This window comes from Sebastes umbrosus, chromosome 23 (genome assembly GCF_015220745.1).
Source record: "Sebastes umbrosus isolate fSebUmb1 chromosome 23, fSebUmb1.pri, whole genome shotgun sequence".
Lineage (NCBI taxonomy): Eukaryota > Metazoa > Chordata > Actinopteri > Perciformes > Sebastidae > Sebastes > Sebastes umbrosus.
In genome coordinates, this window is record NC_051291.1 from 10172219 (window position 1) to 10194512 (window position 22294).

Consider the following 22294-nt stretch of genomic DNA (forward strand, 5'->3'; position numbering starts at 1 on the left):
TTATATGGAGGACGGAACCTGCCAAAATAAAAAAAATAAAAAAATAATTGACTCGATAAATAAATAAATGCCTTTAAATGTGCCAAAAATAATATAAAAAAATAATTAAATTGTATTCTTTATTTATTCACCTTTGTATTAATACCCCTATCTATCTACTCTTCCATTTAATTTTCCCTTTTATTTATTTATTTTTATGAGATTTTAAATTTATTTTAGTTTTGCATATATTCATGCATTTATGTACTTATTTATTTCAGCATGATTTTCCCTACATGCATTTAATATCAATTGAATACATTTAAATATAAATTTAAAATAAATAAATAAACAGGAAAAATAACAGGAAAATTAAATAGTAGAGTAGATAAGGGAAATAATGGTAAATAAATAAAGAAAAATCCAAATCTTTTGTGCGTTTTCACAGAAAACAACTTGGTTAAAGGGACTATTTGTAACTTTCAGAAATGCTTGTTAACAGCGACACCTGTGGCCGTGAAGTCAACGAAAGTCAGCGTCGACCTTGCGCTTTGCTCGCTCTAAATATACCTGAACGAGGATCGCTCAAAACAGTGAGGCGACACACGTCAGCTAAAACCACAATATCACTCTATAGTTCACCTGCTTGGCAGTAATGTTAGCTGACCAGACGAAGGTCTCTCCATGAATCACTGCCGATACTGTGTTGGCTTTTCCTGCCTCAGCGCAGGCTTCAGCAGCGGGGCTCCGCAGCGAGAAACTCGTCTCCCTCCGCCCGCAGCCGGAGAGAACAGGGAAACACCGGCACCCGGTCGGTAACGAGACAACGTTTCTCTATGCAGAGCTCCGTCACTTCACAAGACACAGGAAACCTCTGTTGGTCTGGAGGAGCTCCAGCAGTTATTTCTGCACAAACGTCCACTGTACATTCACTAGATATTCTCAGAGCTAAACTAACTCTTCTGCAGTGTGGAGTGAGCGCGCTTTCACGTCTAGAGGTGGAGCGAGTACGCGAGAACGCGCGCGCTGTCTGAGTGAAGGCAAGCAGCAGAGGAGACGAGACAGCGACCACATGCGAGCGCGCATATGTGAGCTCGCATGTGTCCCGACCTGGTACATTTATACGCTTAAAAGTTACAAACAGTCCCTTTAAGTTTAGGCTACAAAACTATTTAGTTAGGTTTAGGAAAAGATCGTGGTCTGGGTTGAAATAACTCTGGAAGTGGCGTAACTTAAGTACGGAAATTAGTGATAAATAAATCGGTATATGAAAACAGCCTGACTGCTTATAAGCGGTTAAAGTAAAGCGTGCTATCGTATATGAACTGTATGCTTTAATAAAAACAGACACTACATAAATAAATCACACAGCAGCATGTCCTAAATAAATCTTTTATGTTGTGTCAAGATTTTCTTTTATTTTGACAGCGTTTCAGAATATCATACAGGTAAACAAGATTTTTGCAAAAGTTAATATATCCATAGTGTTGCATTTCATAAAAATAGTTGCTCCACTTACAGTCTTTGTGACCATCAATAGTACACGGAGTCATATTTATAGAGATATTTGTTCAGAGTCTATACACTGCTATAACACTACACAGTGATACTGAGCCGCTTGGGTGGGAGTTTATGGTGCAGTGCGTGTTGTTATTTCAACACGCACATTTTTTACACCTTTTTTTTTTGTTCTTTTTGCTTTCCGTAGCAAACTACATACAGTTTGGCTCAATGGAGACAGCTCAGATGTGGGAAGCAGTGAGTTGTGCAAAAGGTTGAGCAAAAATACGCATGTTTTTTTTGTTTCTGCTCCAAACAGAAAATAAAATCCAAATGATGCATGATGATACAGTATGTAGGCAGCTACCTTTAGTCTGACCAATGTAGAATTTAGCTTTAAGCCTTTGTTGTGTGATAATTCCCCCGCACACCATCTACAAGTGATTGAATGTCTGAGCCGTTTGTGCCTGGCTGATGATTTTCTCCGACATAATAATTCCCAAAACCGCCTGTGAGAGATTGTGCTTTAAAGTCACTCTGCTTATTCCTTGTGTAATTACGGATCACAATGGCAAACATAATGACTTGTCTCTCTTTGCTCTTTTATTCTTTAAATATTGTTTGCACTTCCCTCAGCAGACGAAGGAGGAAACTTTTGTTCTGGTGTTATGACTCCTTTTTTTCTGTAAATGTCGACTCATTCTGAAGGAAAAATTGCCACTCAGAGTTTTTTTTAACATTAGCAGAGACGGTACGGATGCTGTGAAAAGATTTGTTGATCTCAAAATTGACAGTTTGCGTAAAAACCCCTGCCCTGAACACCAAGTGTTCAATCACAGCATAGCAACTGTTACTAGGCACTGCAGACCTGTCAAGCTTTGGATTTCTGCACATTTTGAAGCAGCTGTAGTCTGAGCAATACTCAGCATTTAAAGAGTTTAAATACATTTTTAGCATTTCCAAAATCACAGGAGCTAAAGTGAACTAGTAAACAGGATATGTTACGCCGAATTCACACCAGAGCAGTGGCAAAGTGCGGCCTGCGGCGTGCTGCCATGCAATGTCTATGAAAAGCTGCAGCGGGCTTTTTGATTCTGCAGCAAAGTGTGGCCAAACACGTTGGGAATAGTTGAACTTTTAGCGTCGAAGTACGATCAAAGAGGACCCGCAGCCAATCAGTAAACAGATCATGTGACTCCTGTGACATGTCGACCTTTGTTACAAAGAATTTCTTCCCGTCTGAAACACATGAAGACGCCTCCCGGCTGCAGAAAAATGTAATTATGGTGGCTAGCCGCACTTCGCAGCTGCTTGGTGTGAATTCGGCATCCTCATCCTAAAAGACTTTTCTCCTGTAACGTTAAAAGTAAAAACATACTGTTTGAAAATACATACAAGTATGCAGGCTAAACAGCTAAACTGTCTTATGTTAGAATGGAATAACTATGACGACGTATTAGGGCCATTGTAGGTAAAAAATAAATAAATTATGGAGCCAGGGTAGGGGGATAATATTCTGAGAAAAAACTCCCAGAAACTCACAAAAATTTCCCAGATTAAATTCGTAAATGTACAAGAAAAAACATGGATATTCTGTGAGATTAAAGCGATAAATCTATGAGAAAAAACTCATCATTTGCTAGGACTAATTAGCTCTAACCTTCAATACATAGATTGTCAACTGGTGAGGATGACTAAGGTTAGGCCTTGAATAGTTAAGGTTAAGATAAGTCGTCGAGCTGCAAGTACAGCGAGAGTTTTTTGCAAGTTTTTGCAATTTGAGGGTTAACTTCTAGACACGACAGCGAGCTACAGCTGATAAAATCGTCCTTTTTAACCGGCAAAATTGTCAGTTGCTGGCTAGAAATGAGAAATTGCTTTTGTTTACTTCTATCTGAAATCAAGTACCGATTGTTTCAAAACTGACTATGAATTTAGAGTTGTAAATCTGCCACCGTTATCGTTGTAAACGTCACATGTGCCAGAATGGAAAGCTTGACAAGCATAGCAACAGTAGCTTAGGGGGGGGGGGGGGGCTTAGCGAACTGTCAGTTGTCAGGTTGCATAAAAACATACACCTGTGCATTCACAGCCTTCAAATAGAGTCCAATTCTGGGGTGTGTGTATGCTGAAGATATATCTAATCTACAGGGAGCTTTGGCACGGAGATGTTAATATCACACAGTGTAGACAGAATCACCTAAAACAAATCAGATTGAGCCGCCGCTGACAGTCGCTGTGACAGGTGCGACCTCTTCTCAGCCGGTTCTGGAAATGAAAGAAATGTTTCATTTTCGAGCTCATTCATTCAGTCCGGTCACAGGTTGTTAGGCGAGCGAGCTTTTTGACAAGTGAGATTGATTCTTTGACGCCTCAATGTCAGATTTTTAGTAGTTTGCTTTGGGGTGCTCTGTGCTGACATTTGAATACACCGTCTCTGTCAGACCTCATTAAGAAATGAAAACTAGCATGAAACCACTTGCACAATCTGATAATGGACTTATTTTCACACACTTTGTGAAATAAATTATATATTTCACCGTATATCACACTCGTATCTGAAAAAATACAGTTTATTATTAATATCTGTATAGTTGATGTTGTATAGCAGCCTGTTTTGAACCCTCTAAAGTGGTTTGGAGTTGAACCTTTGACTTAAAAGCCAACCTCTCTGTCAGTCTAAGGCACTCTGCCCCTCGGTCGGCACCACACAAGCTCCTTCCGCTTTGTTCGTTAAGCACAGAAATGAGAGAAAGTGGATTGACATGACGCCCCCGCGGATGAGTCAAGCGCAAATAGATGGTGAAGTCAAGCGCAGCGGGGCTGCCGGGACCCCAAACTGCAAATCACAGGGCTGAACGGGTGTAGAAGAGGGCGACGTTCTGGTCCGTGTCGCGCCGTTTTTAGCTCGTTTAGCATATCCATCCAGCTCCACTTAAGGTTCTCTTCACTTAAAAGATGATCTTATTTACAAAATGATCCCACATATTCATATTATAATATATCTATGTCTATAATCATCTGATAGAAGATAGCTTCAGGCCCGTTCAGTCTCTGTTAAGGCAAAGTTCTGTTGATGATTTCATCGCCGCTGTCACTCTTTGTTCCATTCGCTCGTGTCAAAAACAGGCAAACTTTCTTTTTAACATTCCCCTTCATAAAACAGACTCCACTGTGAAGATATATATATATATATAAAATATCCGATCGCAACCGACAGTTGCTTCCTGTCAGTTGTTTATATTTGCATGTTTGTCCCCCGGCTTGGGGAAAACTCAAAATAGAGTTTGAATGATTTTTTTTTTTTTAAAGTGGATGATTTTCCAGTTTCTTAAGGTGGTGGGTGTAAAATATTTCTCAAAATAATTTAGAGTACAATATCATAAATAAAACTCTAAAAACACCAGATCACCCTGCATGCCCCCCTTGGTTTGTGGTCTAACGGGATGTTTGGGGGGGTAAAGGAGCACAGGAAGGTGTAAATGTTCAGATGAGTGTGGCCACTGTGTTCTCGCCGGAGCCGCCGCGGTGTTATCTGCTCAGCGTGGACGTGCCGGTGCGCAGCGTGCTGGGCAGCTTGTCCGATCCAGGGATCTTCCAAGGCCCGGGAGAGACCGTGGCCTTCCTCCCTGCCGCGCTGCCGCTGCTCTTGTTGGTCCGGCTCTCTCCCAGGCCCCGGTCCGGTTCCCTGGGCCTGCTCGGCTCCGACTCCACCTGCTGCCCGCCACCGTAGCGCTCCACGTCTTCCATGCTGTTCCCGTTGGTGTGCGGGAGCTTGGAGCTGCTGGGAGATTCGGTGGATTCTCTGTTGTCCCCAGTGTTTCTCTCCTTGGACCTCCCTCTGGTGCTCCTGGAAGGTTTGGGCTCCTCCTTGCCTACGTCCCCCTCAGTAGCGGGCTGGACCCTGTGCCCCTTGTGGGTGGACCTGCCACCCTCCTTCTTGGCTCTGCCGCTCCCGCCGGTTGACGCCGCTCTCCTCCCCTGATCTGGATTCAGCAGCTCGGCCTTCTGGGGGCTCTTCGAACGCTCCGTCCTGCCGTCTCGCGCCGCCGGGTCTCGGGGGACGTCCAGAGGCGGCAGGTGAGGTGGGTCGGGGGCCAGATGAGATGACGGCGATGACATGGAGAGGCTGTCGATGGGAGGGGCTACTTCCGACAGGCTTGGGGAGGCTGAAGGGCGAGCATCCCATGGGGCGGCATTATCTGGAACACGCACACAAGTCAATAATGTGAAAATCACACACATACACTTTGCTTAAAAGCTTGCACGCATGCCACAGCACAAATCAAAACAAAAATAATCAACACGGCAATCATTCCTATTCTACGAGCTAAAAGCATTAAGAGCAGCACTACAGCCTACTTCCGACCGTGTCACAGGGCAACACCGCTTTTAGACAACATCAATCTGCCTCCCATAGCTCTCTTTAAAGCGCCGGCCAATCTGAAACCTTGGCGGAAAATCGAAAACAGGTTTAATGAAATGGATGATGTGCCCAATAGGGTGGTGCTTTAGCGAGAATGAAAACCTCGGGGGCAGAGCGCCTCTCTCTCTCTCTCTCTCTCTCTTAAGCCTGAAGAAGAAGTCTGTATCCAGCGTAGCAGCTGCAGTGAATCCACAACGCTCCACTCTCACGGACTGTTAGCTTCAGTTTCTGCACCGATGAGTCTCGGTCCCTCGGCCATCAGTCATTTTCAGTGGGCTGGGCAGGGGGCAGAGGCTAGGCTAGCTACACCGGCGCCATGAGACCCAATTATAAGCAGACTGGAGCACATTAGATCCAGGACTAGGAGAGAGAGAGAGAGAGTACCTGGATCAGCCTGCTACAATGGAGGTCATAAAGGGTCCTATATGTGTGTGTGTGTGTGTGTGTGTGTGTGTGTGTTAGAACTGTGACACCTGTGATTATCACATGCTGTGTTAATTGTCGTTGTCAGCTCCGTCAAAGCTCTGGTCTGCTTACGTTTATGCTGAGTCACCATTAAACAATTACAATATGTAAATTTGTTCTATAGAGATCAACAGTGAGTTTCCCATTCATATTCTGAATAACGCATTTGATTATAGGGAATGTGACGTCACCGACAGCAAGTCGGACATTTTTGGAGGATAAAGGGTAAGAGAGCAAAGAGTTTAGAAGCAAAGAGACGAAACTCCGGTGTTTTTTTGACAGCAGCCGTTGTGGGCGGTCACTGTTGAGCAATATATGAGAGAAGCATTCAAGATTTGAGCCTGTACTCATAAAATGTTTTATTTTACTTCTTAAACCTGCAATAAATGATATTTTTGGCCACTTGGGTTCAGCGGAAACAAGTTGTGAACACAACACAGACTTATCACCACCTTATAAGTTTATATGGGGAAGTTAAAAGTTAAACTAATTACACATCCAGCAGACACGGAGCAGCATTAGCATTCATTTGGAGTCATGTTTGTGTCCGACTGATGAATGTGAATCCAATATTCCCTCTCCTTATTCACTCCAATATTCCAATATCCAATATTCACAGACTCCTGAGGGAAATATCTGTCTCTTTAGCTGCTAAATGATCCACTATGTTCATCAGATAGTCGCTAACTTTGTCTGTCTGCTGTTTGGTGCTGCTGGGCTGAAAGTGTACGGAGGGCTTTTAGAGCTTTTTAGCTCAAAACAGCTTCATGCTGCAGCTGAAGAAACATAATGAGAGAGTAGAGAGTAAAACAAAACAGTAAAATTGTTTCTGCATTAAAACGGTTTACACCTGAATTGTAATTCCTGTTAATTTAGCAGAGTTTTTACCACGTTGCAGGTGCATGATTTATTATTTTAATAATAAATAAAAAGTCAGTTAATTTTGCAGATTTGTCACCAAGTTACAGGTGCATGATTTCTTATTTTAATAATAAATAAAAATTCTGTTATTTCAGAAGATTTTTTTTTTTACCAAGTTGCTGGTGTACAATTTATTATTGTAATAATAAATAAAAATTCAATTAATTTTGAAGATTTTTTACCAAGTTTCTGGCGTACGATTTATTATTTTAATAATAAATAAAAATGTGGTTAATTTTGCAGATTTTTTGTTACCAAGTTGCTTGTGTACGATTTATAATATTAATAATAAATAACAACTCAGCAAATGTATAAATATGTATTTATTTGTTACATTTTGTTTTAAAAAGTTAGGAAAGCAATGTTTAAGTAAAGCCTGATGTTGCCTTATACATAAAAGAATGATCCCAGTCACTTCCACACAGTGAGGCATGCAGCTTTTTAATTAAACGCTGGTATCGGCTGATACCCGAGGCCCAGGTATCGCTATCGGGACTGAAAAAGTTGGATCGGTGCATCCCTACTTTAAAGTATTTAAAAAAACACTTTTAAATTGAAGAGAACTCAGGAGGTGTCGGTTAAGTCTGTTAAGTTGTTTTTTTTGTCCCTATTGATAACTTTGAAGACTTTGAAGACTACTTGCTTTGTAAGTCTGTGAAAATCACACAAGTGACATTATTTATATAGTCTGGGTTTTGGCTTGAGAAACTACACATTTTTAATAGAAAGTTAGCTTTACAAACTGGGGGTGTGGAGTGGGCATCTGGCAAAAGATTAAAGTAACTAAAGGTAATGAGCTCTTAAATGAATTTAAAACCCTGAAAATCAAACTTTTACAGAAAAACATCACGGAGAAAATGTGAGGATATTTATTTCTATATGAAGATGGCTGATTGTGCAGTTTCCTCTCTGATCATACATGTGATTAATTATGGGATGTTTAGTTTGCTGTAGTGTCACTTAAATATAATTAGCGAAGGCATACTTCTACTATTTTGTTGTTTTTAGAGCATCTTAATTTCCTAAGTGTAATCAGGCCTTTGATGAATATTTGCCCTGGAGCTGCAGATCTAACGCTGGATAGCGGCACAAAAACGCACACAGACAGGCACACAGTAATATTCATGCACATGCCCACAAGCACATGTTTTTTATGCCAACAGTACACATATACTCTTATTTTTTTGTTTTGCATTCAGCTGTTCCTAAAAAGCACCTGATACAAAAATAGCTTAGATCCTTTGAACATTAGTATGCTAATGTTTTAAATAGCCAGATTAATCACCATAGATGATTTGCATAACCTTCCAGTATGCAAATAAAGTGCCTGTAAACTACGAGTGATGAAATACTGAATCGAGCCCACACAGAACAGAGCGTGTGGGTTAGAAAGCTGCTTCTGCTTTTAGGCAGCAGAGGAAGAAGAAGAACACAAAATAGCTCTAATGATTTGGGACTGTGTCTTGTGGCTGACCACAGTAAGACTCCCTGTGTGCATATTTCAACGCTGTAGAACCACCTCAGGACAGGTGTTACAAAAGCTTTCCACACAGAGAGATTAAATCCCCTGTCTGGAGGAAAAGGGCCGACATGGGGGAAACACCATCACCCTCTTTTTCCTGTGTTTAAGGGCTGGAAGGTGACCGCCAAGGAGGCCAAACGCTGATGGATGTGTATCACTGGGGGCTTTAGAGCCGCGGCGTTCCCCTAAAACAGTGGTTCTCAAAGTGTGTGGTGCGCCGCATGACCGGGGGAATAATGTGATGCAGAATTAATGACAAATCGGCTCTTTATACGTCCATGGTAGCAACGGCGTTTATTCAGATAGATAGTCTGTAGGTTTACAGAACGGACAGATATTAAACAGGGACAAAAAGAAAAACAGACGATGCTTCCGAGGCGAATGAGACAACGTGCTCATCTGACAGTAATCAAAAGGATAATGATGAAAGAATATGACGAAGAAGGGCTGCATCGAATAGTTCGAAGATTCATTCATAACGATAACATTCAAATTATTGTTATTAATAACTTACAGAAACGTTACCGTCCATCTTCTATTATTGAAAAAGGATAGAGGTAATAATTTCCAAAATTCACAAAATTTTTATCTAACGAAATATTCTGCTTCAGTCTACATTTGTTGGCGTTTAGCATTTCAAAAACAACATTTTCACTGTTTACTCAGCACCATAAATTACACTTATATAGATATAAATAATAGTGAATGCGGAGGGAGATGACGAGAGACCAGTGTGTATTTTATGTCTGAAAACTCTGGCAGCTGACAGTATGATACCCAGCAAATTAAGAAGACATTTAGAAACATTACATCCCACTCACGTCAATAAAAAAAAGTGGTTTGATAAAGTTTAATTTAAAGTGTGTGTGTGAAAATATTTCCATATAAGGGGGGAATGACGGAAAACGTTTGAGAACCACTGCCCTAAAACGTCTTTTTCTCTCTGGTGGGAAGATGCGGAAAAGTGAGTGCAGAAGCCACCAGAGTGAGTGACGCATCAGAGTTTTATTACCCGCGGTGCCACAAAAATAAATGTCACCTTCCAACCTCAGCTATCTAATAATCTGCTGAAATATTTCATCTCCCCTGGATGACTCAGAGTGAACGCACGTATTGCTGTATTTTTGGACCTGCTGATTTATATGTTGTTGAGAGTTATGGTCACTAATTTAACAACCTCCTGCAGCTTGAAGGGATATTTGTTGTTATTCCTTAAGTAAAAAAAAGTAACCGTATTGGGTGTCCAAGGTTATAAAACAAGTTGTTCTGATATGAAAGTAAATACATCTTGAGCAGGCGGTTACAACGAAACAACACACAAAAACCACAGCACAGAAACCCAGGGTTACGTGAAGAGAAAAACATTGGTATGATCACAAACCGTGTCTTTAGAGTGGCCCATTAGGAAGAAATAGGGGGAGCCATGCTTGTCACTTTTCATGCACATGGAGAGACTGGAAGATACCATTCCTATAGAAGGGGAAGTAACAACCTAGACCAATCAATTAGTGATAGGTCACTGAAATGGACAGAAGATAAACTAGTGTTAGTCAAGATAGAAGAGACAAATGATTAGTTTTTTAACAGCATAGTGAAATACAGAATCCAGAGTATTTAAAGACATGAGATATAACATGATGCATGCTAGTTATCAAGAGTTAAAGTGATATTAAGACAGTGAAGAAATCAATGAGTTAAAAGAGAGGTAAGAAATGATCCTGAAGACAAAGAAAGCTGTGGTACTTACCATACTCTGGGACCTGCCCCGTACCCCTCTTTAGGAGAAGACGGACGCGCCGGCCTCCAGACTTGATCAGCTCGATGGCCCTGGCGTGGGTCATGTCCCGGGTGCTCTCTCCATTGATCTCAATGATCTGATCCCCAACCTGGTGTGAGACAGAGGATAAAAGAAGTTGTAAATATCTGTCAGAGGGAAAATGTTTTTAGTTCTGATTTTAATCTTACAAAGTCAGAATAAAACTAAACTATAAACCTTTTCCAATTTGACAACATAAACATTGTAAATGGGCCCCTTAATATTTCCTGCAATGTCTGTTAATGCCTGCTAAAGCTACTATACCTCATTTATAATGACATTGAGTCAATTACAAAACAAAGAACAACAACAAATCAACAACAATGAGATATAAACATAGATGATACAATATAACTATAAAAAAAGTAAAAGCCATTAAAACTTTTCGATTAGGAAAAATAATTTGATAAATATAGTTGGATATATAAAGCACAGTAAAAATTAATTGTAAACAACAGATGCAATTTTTGTAATTGTGAAGGGGAAACTATTGATCATGTGTTTGTAGATTGTTGTCATGCTACTTATTTTAAGAACTTATAATAATAATAATAATTAATATATATATATATATGCTTGTGTGCTGATGTACTGTATATGCATATGTATGTGCATATGTAATGGTATGAAAATATATATATGCATGTTTAAATATTTACCTACTCTGTTGTCTATGTTGTGAATTTCCTTGGAAAGCACTTTGTGCTTGAAAAGTGCTCAACAAATAAAATTATTATTATCATTATATAAGAGCAACTGCAGCACTCCAATTTCCCCCCGAGGATCAATAAAGTAGTTCCGATTTCATTATTTGTTAACAGTAACATCATTTTAATTAACTATCAATTTACCATTGATTAATGCTAGTTATTATAAAGTGTTACCTGAAAGGGAATATTAACAAGCTTCTCTTTTATAACGGATGACAGTGATTTATAGGAATCATAATGGATCTATAATTCACTGGTTTTCCCATGAGCTTCTGTAAGCGTTAATAAGCATTACCAGACATGAACTGGTTTCAGTTAGAGCTCATTTCGACATGAAATTTGGATGGACTTATGTCGGACCACTTCTCAGGGATCATGTTAGGACACTGTGATGAATACCAATAACCTGCCCGTTTAAAACCACCAATATTAACCGGACCATCTCTCCTTTTTGTGACCACGTGGACGGGTCAAACGTCCCTCCTTCAAGACTCTCAGGCCTTCAAGGTTGACTAATGGGGAGGATTCGGGGGGGAACGGGACAAAACACGCCGGCCAATTACGCTAACAAATGGAGAAGTCCTCCGGTAATGGCAGGGGTAATTTGAAAGTCAGGAGAGGACTGGAGTCAAGAGAGGGGGAGTCATTAGGTGTCATTGCAGTGGTCTGAGGAGAGGTGGAAGCCAAGACGCTTCGATCATTATCCTTCACCTGCTAACAGCGGAGGAGAGTGATCTCCATTTTCATCTTTAATAACGAGGGGAGTTGAATGGACGCAACGTGAATGCTGAGCACAGGGAGCGAGAAGGAGTTGCTTCTATTGCAGTGCGATGCCCACGCACTACTCAGTCTTCAATTGAAGGGTTTAAAGCTCATAGAGGTAATTAAATGTGCTCAGTGATCATCCGTAATAACCAATCGCTTCATACAATTTTCTTAAAAGCCTCCGCACTGCCACTTGGACCTGAAAAAGCTTGTTAGAAATTTGTTACTGATTAGTTTGTGACTAGCAGGATCAAAGAAGATCATGTTTTTTTCCTTGGTAAAGATGTGACAAAGTGCCTGTTGAGGAGAAATGACTTGGATTAAACTCAAAATGTCAGAGAGACTGCAGGGAGTCACGGTGCAAGTGAGCTTTTGGTTTTTCTGCACCTTAGAACGTGTCAGAGCACCACTCAGATCCAAAGTGACAGCCGTGTAGAATGCTTTTCAACCAATTTCTCACATTTATTTTTTTAAATGCAGAGTGACTCCTCTGTGCATCTGGCAGTATGGATCAAGGGTTGTTTGAAGACGGATCAAAGTGGTCTCTGTCTGCACTTTGTTGATTTCAATATCCCACCAGCAGTGTTTCTGTCTGGACATTCATCCGAAACTAATCACACTCAGTGGAGGAAAGTAACTTGTATGTCACTTGAGTATATCATGCTACTTTATACTTCTACTCTGCTACATTTCAGAGGGATATATTGTACTTTTTACTCCACTAATTTTATTTGACAGCCCCGAATACCATTTTTTGGGCTTCGAAGCTTCGGTGAGAAATATTCAAAGCTTTGCGGCACAGCAGTCTGACATGTTCTTCTGTCTCCATCTCCCGTTTCAGCGCCGCTGCAGCACTACTGTAAACACATGCACCTCTACACACAACAAACAGCGATATCCGTCTGAGAATAACTAATAATAAATAATGTCGAATATGAATAATGAATAATGTTGTGCGATTATTCCTTATTTCATGGGCTATTTTGGGATTTATACTTTATTATTACATACATACATACTACATAATAAAAAAACAAAGCATTTGAATACAGAGAATGAAGTCACTCTCCCTCTGTGTGTGTTGTAATCTGAGTTTCTCCGTGCATTGTTGACATAGCCGGGCCGGCCACGCATGCTTTTAGTGCATGTAAGCGTGCCCCACTGGCTAGCACACAGCATTCTTTTGAAGTATAAGTACATTTACTTGTAATACTTTAAACACGTGTTGCTTGTAATGACTTGCTTTTACTTGTATTTTTAGATTATTGTATTGGTACTTTTACGTAAGTTTTCTTCCACCACTGATCAGACTTCACTTCAGCTTGTATGCTGACTTTAAGTGGAGCTCAAGAGGGATTCCCTCCTCGTCCTCTTCGGCCTGCATCGTGGCCCACTGGACTCCATCGACCACTCCAACGAGGAGGGAAAGTAATACCTCCCCCGGGTGCATTTCGCACACATTATCTTTGACAGGTTCATTACATTTAAAGAATGAGAAGAAAGCAGACTGATGTTATCTGCTCCAGACATAAAGATCGGAGAACATGCAAGAAAAGCAGGAGATCGTGAAAGAGCTGGTTGCAGGATTCATTCTGACAAACAGAGAAAAGCTGCTGTGGAAGCTGCAATTTATGTAGCTGGCAGCACACGGAGCAAATGCCAAGGCCTTATTTCAGTTTCCATAACATTTTGTGTAAATTCAATATGTGTCTGCTTACTCTGACCGAATAATACAGTAGCAACGATAGCTCGAGGGAGAATTGTGCAGCTACGCAAACAGCAAAGTATAATTTAAGTTGGCCCACTTAAATGTTTTTATCTATCTTTATCTTTCTGAATATTATCTGTTACTAAATGCTAAGGAGAGATGTGTGTTTTTTAGGAACTTGGGAGGAGACAAACTTCTGAAAAAGGACGAACCATCTCGGAGTTATTTTGACAGATTATTTCTTAATCGGCTCTGAAAAAGTTGCTGTTGCAGCTTCGATAACATCAGACAATTACAGTGAGCTGCTGCCATGTAATCCAAGAGGATAGAAAGCAGCTTAACCTTTAAATGGGGTGTAGGGGCTTTCTTAAAGAGTAACTAAACCCCCAAAACACTTTTTTTTCAGATGAAAACCAATGTATATGGGTATTTAGTAGTGTTGTTGTAGATTCAGGTCTACATCTTGACATTTTAGTGCAAAGTATTCTACATATTGTGTTGTAAATATGCATATCGACTGCCCTCTACTGGTTGAAACCAGGCTACTGCAATTCAATTCTGTTGGCTGATCTGGAGGCAGTTAACGTTTACCCTTTCAATTAGCCTAAAACTCTGGAGTTTCATTACTCTTTAAAGGAAATGACATCACCAAACGTACCCTCATCCTCCCGTTGCGGATGGCCGGTCCGTCCTCTGCAAGTCGTAGGACAAACAGGTCCATCTTGTACTCCCGCCCTCCGCGGATGCTAAAACCGAAGCCCTTCACGCTTTTCTCCAGCTCCACCGTGAAAAAGTCAAAGTCCTGCGAAAGCTGAGACAAGCAGAGAGCAGATGTGATTAGAGTCGATGTTATCGGAGGAGGAAAATGGGCCATTACAGCGGAAAATAGTCTCAGGACTCAGCAGAGAAAAATAAGTGGATAAGAATGGAGCAAATGCAAGGTAAACAAAACCTAGAATTATATTATATATATATATATATATATATATATACAGTATATACACCATGCCTTATTATATAGGAGATGTAAAGGTAAAGAAGGGAGCTGCTCAAGAGCTAAACATTTAAAATATGTTCTGTGTGTCGGCTGTGCACACCAACAACACCAAAGGGAGAAATGAACCAACGCTGGTGACTCAGACTTTCTCTATAAATGCAGCTTTACAGACAAACAGTTTTGTATTTCACGCTTCAGCTTCCACCCCTGACTTCCTGTTGCTGAGTATTTAAAGAATATATTGAGACAGACTGTGTCAGCTTTAAGTAGAAATATATGAATCACATTTCCACAAAACAGAATTACAGAATATGCAAAGGTATATAGAGCTGTGGTAGAATGTAGCCTCATTTGAGGTAATAAAATATTCACTATATACACAAAAGAGGTTTAATAGCAAACCTATTTAAACATCTAGCAGGCACAGAGCAGCATTAACATTCATTGGAGTCCAATATTTAGTCTCCTTTTAGCTCTGGTTTGGTTTCTACAAAGTCCTCAGGGAAATATCTGGCTCTTAAGTTGTAAATGTTGTTGTTAATGTAAAACAAATTGATCAATGCAGCTTTAAAGGATCCTTACTCTCAAATATCCACATTGGTATCGGACTCACAGATCCAGTATCAGTTGGACTCTAGGTAGGAGTCACATTTCTGTTGTAGAGAACACCCTTACATGAGTTAAGTTAATATATAAAACAATTGTTATTAGGCCTGCTGATAAAATGGTTTGATGGTTTGGTCTGTTTCAATGTGATTTTGGTGTTTTGTGTCATGTCATGTCATGATTTGTTGATAAAAGAACACAAAAAATGCTTACTTGAACTGGTGGCATGCGGTAGTCTGGCATGGCGAACTGCCTGGTGTCAGTAGCGAGCTGTCTGTAGTCGAGCAGCGGCGGGTGTCTGTAGTCCAACGTGGGCGGCTGCCTGTAGTCCGCCACAGGAGGGTGCCGGTAATCCACCGGCGGCTGCCGGTAATCTGTGAACGGCGGCTGTCTGATGTCCGGTTTCACATCCTGCCTCGCCTTCACCTCTGACCTGTAACTACCAGACCAATCAGGATGAAGGAAGAACCTCCAGGGGCATTTCTATTACTGTCATCATTATCTCTAGATACTCTACAGCGCTTGTGATGTGTTTCGGTGCACTCAGCGTGCTGTGACAATAACTGCTGGGTCGCCCGGCGTGTTTTGGTTTGCACTGACAACCGTCAAACAAGACTTAAGTGAGGAAATTAAACTGTTTTTCCTTCAAACATCACATCAAATGTTTATAATAAAAACAAGTTCTCTCAGAGGCTGGTGACGCTGAGTACAGAGACATGTGGGTTCTGAGTAAAGCAGAGGGGAAATGCAATGACATTGTAGATTTTGGACCCCTGTAGCTCTCGGTAAAATATTCAACAGATCTCTATAAAGACGATTATGTAAATAATTTAACGGTCCATAAGAGTTAAGTGATGTTATACAACAAGCTGGGGAAAGAGAGAGATGAGAAAAAGAGACGAGATAGTGAGTCAGAAAAAGTGGAAGGAGCTATAACAGTAAATGAAAGACAGGTGGAAAGAATGGGGACAAGGGGATGAAAGTATCTGCTTCACTCATACCTGTACTCTCAGAGGAACAGTGTTTGCCCCAGAGACAGATAAAAATGCTTCACTGCATCACAAAATCAAGACAAATTTGACACGGTAACACAGCACGAGGATGAAACGGCGTTCATTATAACTGTTTACCGACACTTTGAGGAGAACTCGCCACGCTCTGTGAATCCTTATCAGCGGTGTCTTACCTGCTCTCGTGGGCGTAGGTCTGAGGTGGAGGGGCGGGCAGCTGGGTCGCAGGGCTCTGGTGAGGCATGGGGTTGGGCTGGCTGACTGACGGGTTGGGTTCGGTGGCCGCCGGGTTGGGCTGCGAGGCGGCGGTGCTCGGCTGGGTCTTGGGGCTGTGCTGCTGGGCCATGGGGCTCTGCTTCTCTGAGCTGGGGGCTGATGGGGGATTACTGATCTCTGGGATTCAAAGAGAAGGACAGAGGAACGTGTACTTTTAAGTTTTATTTAACAAGTACTTTTTTGATGCTTAAAACCTGCATTTCATTATTTTTTTGGCCACTTCGGGAAACCACCAGGCGGCAACCTCTGGGTCTGAAAAGTGAAGCCAATGCTGAAGTGCCTTAAACTTGCATTCTTTCTAATAGCCAGCAGGGGGAGATTTCTCTGGTTGCAAAAAGAAGTCTGATTGTATAGAAGTCTATGAGAAAATGAGCCTACTTCTCACTTGATTTACTACCTCAGTCAACATTGTAAACATGAGTTTATGTTTCAATCGCTTCAATTAATACATCTTTATCATATTTAGTCAAGTGCTTATTATCATATAATGAATTCATGATTTTTTTTGTGCAGGCGCACCTGGCTTTCAAAGGGAATGGGAGATGATTTACTTCCTGTTACGCCCAAAACACACCTATGATTAATTAAGAGACTAAATACAACCCCTTTGACCCTTGCGCCATACTTTGCGCCCAGATATGTGCGGCGCTTAACTAGCAAAAGTGGAGTTGGACACGCCCTAAATGCACTTGCACCATGCACGTTAGACTATGCGCTATAGATCGTTAAAATAGGGCCCTTATGGTTAAAAAGTTTCAGGCCAAACATAAAGTCCATTGTTATAGCGCCACCATCTGGCCAAATTGCACCATATTTGACACTGCACTCCTTTGGGTTTCCAGCAATACACCAACCAAGTGTGAAGTAGATCGGATGAGCGGTTCTCGAGATATGTGAAGGACACACAGACAGACAGACCGACAGACAGAGATTCCTTCCTTTATAGTTAAACACTGAAAGCTCTTCTTCAGTTTCAGTAATAAAGTCAGTCTTGCTTTGCTTTAGTGATTTTGATCCAGTTATCTGTTCTAGTGGGTCAAAAGAGACGTGAGCATCATTGTAGTATACAAGGAGAATCACTAGGAAACTGAAATGACACACATTTTTTACACATCAATGTAGTAAGAGACTGTTGAAGCATTTGCATGTAAAAGTGTCGAGAAGAGGATTTGCAGACCACTCATGAACGTGACAACTGACAGTTAATCTAAAAAAAAGAATCACATTTTGCAAAATTCATATTACAACTTTGATTTAATGGCGCCAGATCAATTACTGTCATAAATCACTGTCTTGCCAAAGTATTAAAGCCCTCGTCTATCACGTCCACGTGTCGTGTCCACGTGTTGTCTCACCTTCCTGCGGTATGATCCTCAGGGTGACGCTGAGGCCCGCGTCCTTGATCAGCTTAACGATGTCGGCGTGCGGCATGTTGACGATGGACTGGCTGTTCACCGCCAGGATCCGGTCCCCCACCTTCAGCTTCCCGCAGCGGTCGGCCGGGCTGCCCTCGATGATGCGGCCAATTTTATGGGGCACAGCTGTTGGAGGATTCAAACACAACACGCCGCAGGTAAAGACGCGCTCAGCAGCAGATTGGAGGATTACGCCTTTCTGTGCTTCACTCACTGACTGACTGAATATGTCTCTGTCTCTCTCATTTTGCTATTCACCCCAGGCTTACGTAAGGCATCCAGGTTTTTTTTTTTTTTTTTCCATGTGTGTGGGCGATGCGCTGATGCTCACGGCAGCATACCAGAGATGTGTGTGACTGACGTACCGTGGGAGGGCATGTATAATTGAGGAGATAGAATGAGATGTGCTTCACTTGTTATTGAGCCATGACCTGTTATACTTAAGTTTGACACATAACTTGACCCTGCACTCTCAGAAAGAAGGGTCCCAAAAGGGTTCATCCTGAAGAGCTGAGGTTCTACCCAGAACCATTTGCTTCTGAAGAACCTTTTTTTGAAGAAAGGATTGAAGTGTTCTTTGTAAGACTAAAGCTGGAAACACACTGGCATCGCAACGCTGAGGCACGTCATATGATGCCCGTGAAGTGGCGTACCAAAAGGAAGGTATTTTTACACTGCATTAGATTTAAATCATGTGTGGACACCCACTAGGTCTACTTAAACTTGATTTCTCCTCCAGGGGGACTGCTCATCACCGTCCAACAAACAAAAGCACATGGCTAATTATTATGCAGAATGACATCATCAGACCTTCGTTGATTGGGTTTAGGAGTGAGGAGTGAGATTAGTTGAGTTTAGGGTAAGAATATCAGGGTAAGCCAACCAGAGGCAGAGTAGGACGGGTCATGCCTTCGCCATGGTAGCAAATATAATCCTGACAAGGTGCACTGACATCATTTTCAGGGTTAGAAATTAGCACCAGCCACCAACCAGATGCTAGATTTGGATTACTCACCAACCAAAAAAACGATGGTAATCCATGGAGTGGCTGGTAGATTTGTAATCTCCCGCCACAGTTGCAGGTGGACAAAAAAGTTCATTTCCAACACTGGTCATTTTGCATAATAATTAACCATGTGCTTCTGTTCAGGATAACAGGCTGTCGGGACATTTTTCGAGCTGCCAGGGGAACAGAGAAGAGGAGCTGCCACAGGAGCTGGGATGTAGCAAGCAGGGAGCGAACGGGCCAAAAAAGTGTTTTTTTCAAAGGCAGCAGGGCTGGAAATAGGACAGTGGTGTGAAGTGTTGCGGTGCGGCACATCAACGAGAGTGATGGGTGTACATAGAACATACTGTACATGTGTATTGCAAGCCCGGCAGCCCACCGGGTCTAAGCATCGGGGAATAATGTATTTTTTAAACTAAAATGTGTTATACAAGTAGCAAACTCTTTTAAGGAATAACCAAGTAGGTAGGTTGTTTGCTTAATGTTAGCGAGGGTTGGTGTGCGGTCGAGAGAGATAGAGAGAGAGAGTGTGTGTGTGTGACTGACGGTGAGTATGAAGTTATCAGTAACGTTATAGTTGTGAATGTAGCTGTGCAGTGTTTGTACAGTTCAGACTGTCGGTGAATAAATGCTACAACTCCTCAAGACACAAGCCAAGTTCCCGTGTCTTGATTGCCACCTGCTGATTAAAGTGAAGTCGGTTAGCCCCGAAGTTAGCAATGACAGCGGCTCAGGCTCGCTTAAGGTGGGTTGACCTTTAAGGTGGACCAGCGCTATTCCCATTTTAGTGACAAGCCGCTCCTCCAAGTTTTGCCTCAATTGCATCCACGTTTCTTCGCGTTCTTCCCACCGGGGATGCATGGAGAGACGTAAGGAAATGACGTGGATGCAATTTAAGAGACTTGGGATGCAGCCAATAGTTGCAGCTGTTATCTCATTGGTTGCGCTTTGAAAGCTCAGAGGCAACAAAGGTCAAAGTTGATATAATTTGGACTTTGAGCGTAGCGCCACATCGATGGTAGCACTTCCTCCTAGTCGGGCAGCATCGCTCTCCCCATAGGAAAACAAAGGCACAGCCAGCAGCATGTTGTGTGGGCGGCTTTAGAGTGTATATTGAGTTTACATGGTAGTTTATATGAGTCTGAGAGCTTTAGCACTTGAAGCACTTGTGCTGCAGAGTAGAGGATGACTGATGATGAAGAAGCATCTACTTAACTCCATCATAATAAAACACCACTAAAACCATCATTGGACTCACTGTTGGTGGCGGCCGCCTCGGGCCTGTTGAGCGAGCTGATGATGACGAAGCCGAAGCCTTCGCTCTCCTTTCGGTTGATGATGACGTCACTGGGTTGCGTGTTGGGGATCGACGTGGCGTTGCCCATGGCGGCGATGGGTGCCTGGGTGGTGCTGGTGCTGTTGCCGTATGTGAAGTCACTGCGGGGGGAGCTGTGTTGCGTGGAGACAGAGCCCGGGCTACGGCCGTTCTCTGGACAGGACTCACCTGCAGGGGGAGGTAGAGAGCTGAGCGCGCATATACATAAAGACAGTAGTAGAAGAAGTAATAAGAAATACATTTTCATTTGCAGCATTCCTTTAAGTAAATGGGGAGGACACAAAGAAAATATCTATAACAAAAAAATGAAGTTCAGTCTCTAGATTGTAAAGATGGAGCTGGCTTTAACAACTTTATATACAGTTAGCTATAGTCCAGTGGTTCCCAACCTGAGGGGGTCGGGACTCCTCCAATGGGTTTACGTTCTGCTGCACAAATCTGTTTTTATCTTTTTGACTTTTCTTTTAATATTGTATAATTTGACCTCTTCTACAGTTATTTAAATGGAACCACTGCTTTAAAGGGACAGTGTATAGGATTTGGCGGCATCTAGTGGTGTGGTTGCAGATTGCAACCAACTGAGAACCCCTCCACTCACTCCTTGCTTTCCGGTAACGTGAGCTGCTGGGTGCAAAACCGTAGTATCGTTGTTCACCTCCCTCAGAGAACGTCCTTACCATAATAACACTACTTTAGGAGCAATGGAAGTCAGATGGCGACTGGCGATACCACGGTTTTGCACTCTGCGGCTCACGTTACTGCAGTTTCGCAAGCATGTCGGAGAACTACGGTGGCCTTCAGGTAACGTAAAAACATGAAATGCTCTCTCTAGAGCCAGAGTTTGGTTTGTCCGTTCTGGGATACTGTAGTAAACATGGCGGAGCAACATGATGGACTCCGTGAAGAGGACCCGCTCCCTATGTAGATATGAAGGGCTCATTCTAAGCTAGCGAAAACACAACGATTCTTAGTTTCAGGTGATTATACACTAATGAAAACGTAGTTATGAATATTATATTCCATTTCTGCTAATAGATCTCCTGAAATGTTACACACTGTTCCTTTAATCTTTAATATTATTGCAAAGTGAGTTGTCACTATAGCAGCATTTTTTAGGAATTCAAATGCAGCCCGTACCGTGCCCGTATTTACTATTCCTGACACATGCATAATTGCTTTAGAAGAATCTAAGGATAATTCTGCGATGTGAAAAAACAATTAATTTTAAAGGCTTTTTTCTCCTCCCCCCTAAAACTGGATGAACTGGAGCTGAATCTCATCCTTGTGAAGAACCAAGAAGCAAACACGAGACAGAAACACAAAACATAAAGCTACAGTACTGTCACAATGTGGTAAAACGCATCATTAAAATGCAGCGTCGTGTCAATCCAGCCAGAGCGAAAGCTTGTTTTGTGTGTATGCATTCTGCCGTAGTGAACGATCAAACCCTGTGTTGTTGTTTTGATATCTCACCGAGAAGCAGCGCTGTGGTTATCTGCAGTTTAACACCTACTTCAGCACACTGATTTGAAGCTACAGCGGGATTTGTCACCGTAAAACTATACATACCCACATGTAGTATTTCCTTACACCAACAAGTGCACAAATAGTTATTTTACAACGCGAAAAATAGTCCAAAAAGAGAATGAATTGTGTAAAATGTGGGGGATTGGGTGCAGCTAGAAGTACGGGCTCGGAGCAGTCTGACACCTTGCAAAGTGCCAGTGGGAGTCAGACAATTAGGATGGAAGTAAGGGCTGCAGAAGAGGCCAAGCATGAGTCAGACAGTAGCCTTTGGTGAGAAGAAATTGACAGAGAGGGCGGAATAGAGTGGGA

The 22294-nt window shown here is 41.9% G+C and overlaps 1 protein-coding gene across 15 annotated transcripts in view; it reads right to left on the bottom strand.

Moving 5' to 3' along the window:
- Positions 1-1364: 1364 nt before the first annotated feature.
- Positions 1365-22294, bottom strand: part of magi2a (membrane associated guanylate kinase, WW and PDZ domain containing 2a) — a 238717-nt gene continuing 217787 nt past the window's right edge. For 8 of the 15 annotated variants that reach the window (XM_037759912.1, XM_037759910.1, XM_037759914.1 and 5 more), the window contains 7 exons: positions 20381-20626; positions 18057-18242; positions 16602-16818; positions 15629-15854; positions 14471-14623; positions 10561-10699; positions 1365-5681 (listed from right to left, as the gene is read on the bottom strand). In XM_037759912.1, the coding sequence (XP_037615840.1) occupies positions 5011-5681; positions 10561-10699; positions 14471-14623; positions 15629-15854; positions 16602-16818; positions 18057-18242; positions 20381-20626 (1838 nt within the window). In that variant the 3' untranslated portion in view covers positions 1365-5010. Of the gene's footprint in view, positions 5682-10194; positions 10333-10560; positions 10700-14470; positions 14624-15628; positions 15855-16601; positions 16819-18056; positions 18243-20380; positions 20627-22294 lie in introns of those variants that run through there. The other 7 variants (XM_037759922.1, XM_037759925.1, XM_037759926.1 and 4 more) reach the window with 6 other exon arrangements.